This window comes from Lucilia cuprina, chromosome 3, assembly GCF_022045245.1.
Source record: "Lucilia cuprina isolate Lc7/37 chromosome 3, ASM2204524v1, whole genome shotgun sequence".
Classification (NCBI taxonomy): domain Eukaryota; kingdom Metazoa; phylum Arthropoda; class Insecta; order Diptera; family Calliphoridae; genus Lucilia; species Lucilia cuprina.
Genome location: NC_060951.1, coordinates 57654118 through 57659117, shown reverse-complemented (window position 1 = coordinate 57659117; position 5000 = coordinate 57654118). Strand labels below are relative to the sequence as shown.

Genomic DNA, 5000 nt, shown 5'->3' with positions numbered 1-5000 from the left:
TTCAAATAGCGATCTGTAACTTAAGCATAAGTTTAAGATAGATGGACAGACATAGCTTAATCAGCTCAGAAAGTGATTCTGATTAGTATACTTAAAGGAAGATGTAGAACCAAACAATTTTGGGTGTTACAAACATCATCACAAACGCATAATGCAATGCTCAATTTAAACTTTTCTTCAAAAATTTACCTTATAAGTGTTTATTATATTGAAAAATCTCTGTATAATAGTCTGTTATATAGAAACCTGTCTCTGTATAAGTTTTTTCTGCAGAAAAATGAACATTTATAATAGTCTTCACAATTTTAATATTAGCACAATATTGTGTGGCAACAAATTTCAGTTTACAATAATAATTTAAAATAGTGGCAACTCCGTTCAAATTGGTGAACTTATTTTCCGAAATACATGTGTGATTCCAATTTTTATTAGTGGCTACGTTTAAGACTTAACTTTTGAGCCGAAAGAAGACGGCTGCGGCGCGGCTTGAAAAATATTACCGGCGGCAAGCCGCCGCCGATTTGAGCTGTTTCAGCTTGTATCTCTCGGTTGTGGAGTATACAAATTTGTTCATAAATGGTTAAATTGAGAAAATCCTCAAAATCATAATATGGTGGCTATTTTTGGATATATTTAGAAGATGTACCTTATATTTTTGGCTAAACATAATCATATAAGAGGTCTTACGAATATCATTCTTTTGATATACATATTACCTGTTCAAAATGAACATAACTTTAAATATATTCAAAATTCAGCAAGTTCCGTTTGTAACTTTGTTATGCTTTTCGTAAACCTTTCCGATAACAAAACATAAGAATTTGATTTTTAACTCCCTGTCTATATTATATACATATTTATTATGTAAACATTGAACAGCTGTTTCATACAAAATCAACTATTGTGAATGAATTTTTCACAACAAGTTCACGATAGCAATTTTCCCTTCGAGGGAAATGAAATTTTAAAGGGAACAACATTTTCACTTCAATTGGCTATAGAGGTGTATGACTTAAAGTTTCCAAATATCGAATATAAAGTTATTTCACTTAAAATCTAAAATTTCCCCTTTTATAATGGCTTTTAGAATATTTCCCTCCAAGTTTCTACTGATATCTGCCAAATTATCCATTACCCGTTTAAAATTCTTTTTACTTAAAACCTTAATTTGTTTCAAACTTGTAACCAATAATACTTTCTGAATCATTTGTTTTAACTCTTGAATATCTTGTTTTAAAATTTCAACTTGATGCGTCAATCTAGCTTGTGATCCAGACAGTTTTCACTATTATAAACAATATTTTTTCGTTGTTCTAGAACATCGATGACACTAATATCTTCAAGGCCTGAACATATAGTATGAAACTTTAGGTGACAATTGTTACAGGTAACAAATGATTTGCGAATGTTAAACAGACACTTGGCACAGACACCTTTCAGAGAAGGTTTCATGGTAAATGACAACGTTTTTTGACGGTGGAATAAAACAGACTGAGAGTGCATGAGTTCTGTTTGTTATTTCGCATGTAACACTACGGTTATAAGGGAAAGCCCCTAAATTGTATTATCATAGTAGTCTTTGTTGTAGAGCAACTTTTTTTCAATAAGCTTAAACTAAGCAAAAGTATCAGTTCAAAAATGCTTTGTGTGTATTACTTCAAGTGTTGATATGACTATGTATTTTTATAAATACATACATGATATAAATTTATTTTTAATTTAGAGGTCACACGGATCGATTTTTTTCTTGTTTTTAATGCATTTATATTCCAAAATGTATTTATTAATAAAAATTTAGTTCATAAATGAACATCTTAGTGCATTTAGTGATCTTCTAAAATTTTTCATAATAACATGGCATTTTGTTATATAAACATATATCCCATATGGTCTAGTGGCTAGGATATCTGGCTTTCACCCAGAAGGCCCGGGTTCGATTCCCGGTATGGGAAGTAAATTTTTTATAATTGAACGCAAACAGAAAGTTTTACATTTTATAATTTCCATTCATTAGAGAAGTTATTTGGTAAGGTTTTACATATAGTTCAGAAATGCATCTTTGCATTATATCTGATGTTCAGCTTTAAATGATGCTGCATATCACATTCTTGTAATTTCCAAATGTCTAGGGCATCCCATGCAATGTGCTGATGCATTTCCTAACTGGTCCACAATTTAAGAGAAATATAGAAATAGTTTGATTATTATAATTTGTTATATCCCATATGGTCTAGTGGCTAGGATATCTGGCTTTCACCCAGAAGGCCCGGGTTCGATTCCCGGTATGGGAAGATTTTTTTTAAACTTCAATATTATTGTCTTTAATAATAAAATTAAATCCTTAGTATTATATTTGTATTATCATTATCTTTTCAAGGAAACTGAAAAAATATTGCTTTTTAAACGTAACAGCATAATGCTAGTGAAATTTGACAACATTGTATGATTTATTATGTTAAAATTTCGGCTTAAATGTTGTATTTTATAATTACAGAAGATTATGCGTACACATTTTCATATCCCATATGGTCTAGTGGCTAGGATATCTGGCTTTCACCCAGAAGGCCCGGGTTCGATTCCCGGTATGGGAAGATTATTTTGTAACTTTAATTGAAATCATGAAATTAATTCAGTGGTGCTCAAACACATACTACCATTGTTTTATTTGTATGGGTTAAGCAGCAGAGAATAGAATTGAATTAAAATAAAAAAATATACTTATGAAATTAATAAAAACTATAAAGTATATGCTAACTGTCAAATATTTGTTATGGATTTTGACAGCCAGCGTATATTAAAGTCTATATATAAGTAGCTATCAACTGTTCTCTCATGTTCTAATACATTAATTTGTTAATTGTATTTCTGTTTCTTACTTTGACAAGTGCTGATCAGCGACTGATTTGATTTTGTTTTTCAAGTTGAGAGCGAGCAATATCAGTTGTATTGCTCATTATAAAAAGAAGAAGATTTAAACCTATAGTGTATGAACTTAGCGTCAGCAGAATTTTCTTATCCTATCACGTATGAAATAGCTATATTGAGCTCCTCTGAATTATATCGTTAAAGTTAAATTTGTTGAATACATTTTTGCTAAAATCAAAATCTTTAGACGCGGCAGCAATATACATGTGAAATTTGACAACATTGTAAGATTACTTATGCAAAAATATTAACTAAAATGTATGTTATAATTAAACAAAATTATGCGAACACATTTTTATATCCCATATGGTCTAGTGGCTAGGATATCTGGCTTTCACCCAGAAGGCCCGGGTTCGATTCCCGGTATGGGAAGTTTTTCTATTTTTAAAGTATATTTTTCTTAAACAAATGTAATTAAAAATTTTAAGAAAAATTGGTTATGAAAATAAAAATGTATTTATATGGAAATTTTAAAAGTTTTCTGGATTGAAAAATTTTGAAAAAAATGTATTCGAGACTTATAAGTTTAAAACAATTAAAGAAATTTTTAAACATTTTATAAATACCGACTGAAATTTGGCAAACTTTGTATTAAGTTTCAATAAAATTTTTAAGTGGAGTTTTTTTTTTTTTTTTTGAAAATTATGTTTAATCTTTCGAATTATTATATCCCATATGGTCTAGTGGCTAGGATATCTGGCTTTCACCCAGAAGGCCCGGGTTCGATTCCCGGTATGGGAAGTTTTTTTTTCGAATTTTTCATTTCAAATTTAGTTGTGGCATATTTTAAATATAATTTCAATAGACATACAATAATGTATTGTCTCAAATTATGTGACAGCTAATGCAGATTGTGCAATTTTATTTAAGACAGAGCCACTCTTATCTTTTACTTTTTAAAACAAAAATATTAAAATACTTGCGCTGTCAATGTTACATATATACATACATATATAATTTCTTTGTTGCCCATAAATGTTTTCATATGAAAAAAAAAAAACAAATACTCTTATCAATTGATAAATAATAAACAAATTAAAAAAAAATAATAACAATAAAAAAATAAACACAAACAAATAAAAATGAACAAAACAAATACTTGCTTGACTTCATGCTCAATACAAATTTCTGAAACATTAAATCTTCGCTTTGGGTGATTTTATGTTTAGCGGCATGTTTAACATGCTTCAACCAATTGTCAACAAGCTCAACCAATTCACTCTGTGTTAATGCCTCAACATCTAGGGTAGATGTGACGTTAGGGTTATTATTATTATTGTTACTATTATTATTGCAACTAGGAGTAGTATTGGTATTGTATTGTGTTTCGGTAGTAGAAGTTACTACTGTTGTTAAAGTACCATTATCCAAATGTTCATCACTGGTAAAGTCCAGATTACAGGCCGGTTTTAGCGGCGTCAAAACAGCACCATCTTTGAATTGTATAAAACTGCGTAGAGCTGTAGCAGCAGCCTCTATGCGGGCAATTTTTTTACTACGTCCTTGTCCCAAGTATTTTTGACCATCAACCTGTAAGTGTTAAGAAATACAAAGAAATGAATTAACGTTTTTTTACAATTGTGATTTAAAATAATAATTAATTTCAGTTTTCAGATACATATATTAAAATTTTAATCTTCTTTTATTCAATTGTAATTATGGTTTTTTGTTATTTTGTTTATATGTAAATAGCTAAAGATTTTCAGACCTACAACAGAACAAAATCTTAAGATTAAAATTTTCAATGTTTAATTGTACAAAATTATCAAAACAATTCCAATTCATATATTTACCACAAATAAATAAAAATGGCATAAATTATTGGTAAACCAAATCCAGACAAAAAAGTAATAAGAAAATTGAAGTCTATATGCGCAATATACAATTTTTATTTTTTGGACAAAACATGAATTAATCATCAAAAATAAATTATTAAAGTTAGATATAACAAGTTGGATGTATCGACTTGTCTATCTATCTATATCTATCTATCTATCTATCTATCTATCTATCTATCTATCTATCTATCTATCTATCTATCTATCTATCTATCTATCTATCTATCTATCTATCTA

At 29.0% G+C, this 5000-nt stretch overlaps 1 protein-coding gene and 5 non-coding genes across 18 annotated transcripts in view; 5 read left to right on the top strand and 1 right to left on the bottom strand.

Annotated features, from left to right (window-relative positions):
• The window catches only part of LOC111678725 (double-stranded RNA-specific editase Adar), a 300956-nt gene that overhangs the window by 159768 nt on the left and 136188 nt on the right, over positions 1-5000 (bottom strand). For all 13 annotated transcript variants that reach the window (XR_006940413.1, XR_006940414.1, XM_046947525.1 and 10 more), the window contains one exon: positions 4287-4455. Coding sequence is in view for 11 of the 13 variants with exons in the window: in XM_046947525.1 (XP_046803481.1) it covers positions 4287-4455 (169 nt within the window). In the remaining 2 variants the exon portion in view is untranslated. The remainder of the gene's footprint in view (positions 1-4286; positions 4456-5000) is intronic.
• Trnae-uuc lies at positions 1881-1952 on the top strand. The gene has a single exon. It is a non-coding gene; the product is annotated as a tRNA-Glu (tRNA).
• Positions 2220-2291, top strand: Trnae-uuc. The gene has a single exon. It is a non-coding gene; the product is annotated as a tRNA-Glu (tRNA).
• On the top strand, positions 2520-2591 carry Trnae-uuc. The gene has a single exon. It is a non-coding gene; the product is annotated as a tRNA-Glu (tRNA).
• Trnae-uuc lies at positions 3226-3297 on the top strand. The gene has a single exon. It is a non-coding gene; the product is annotated as a tRNA-Glu (tRNA).
• Trnae-uuc lies at positions 3595-3666 on the top strand. The gene has a single exon. It is a non-coding gene; the product is annotated as a tRNA-Glu (tRNA).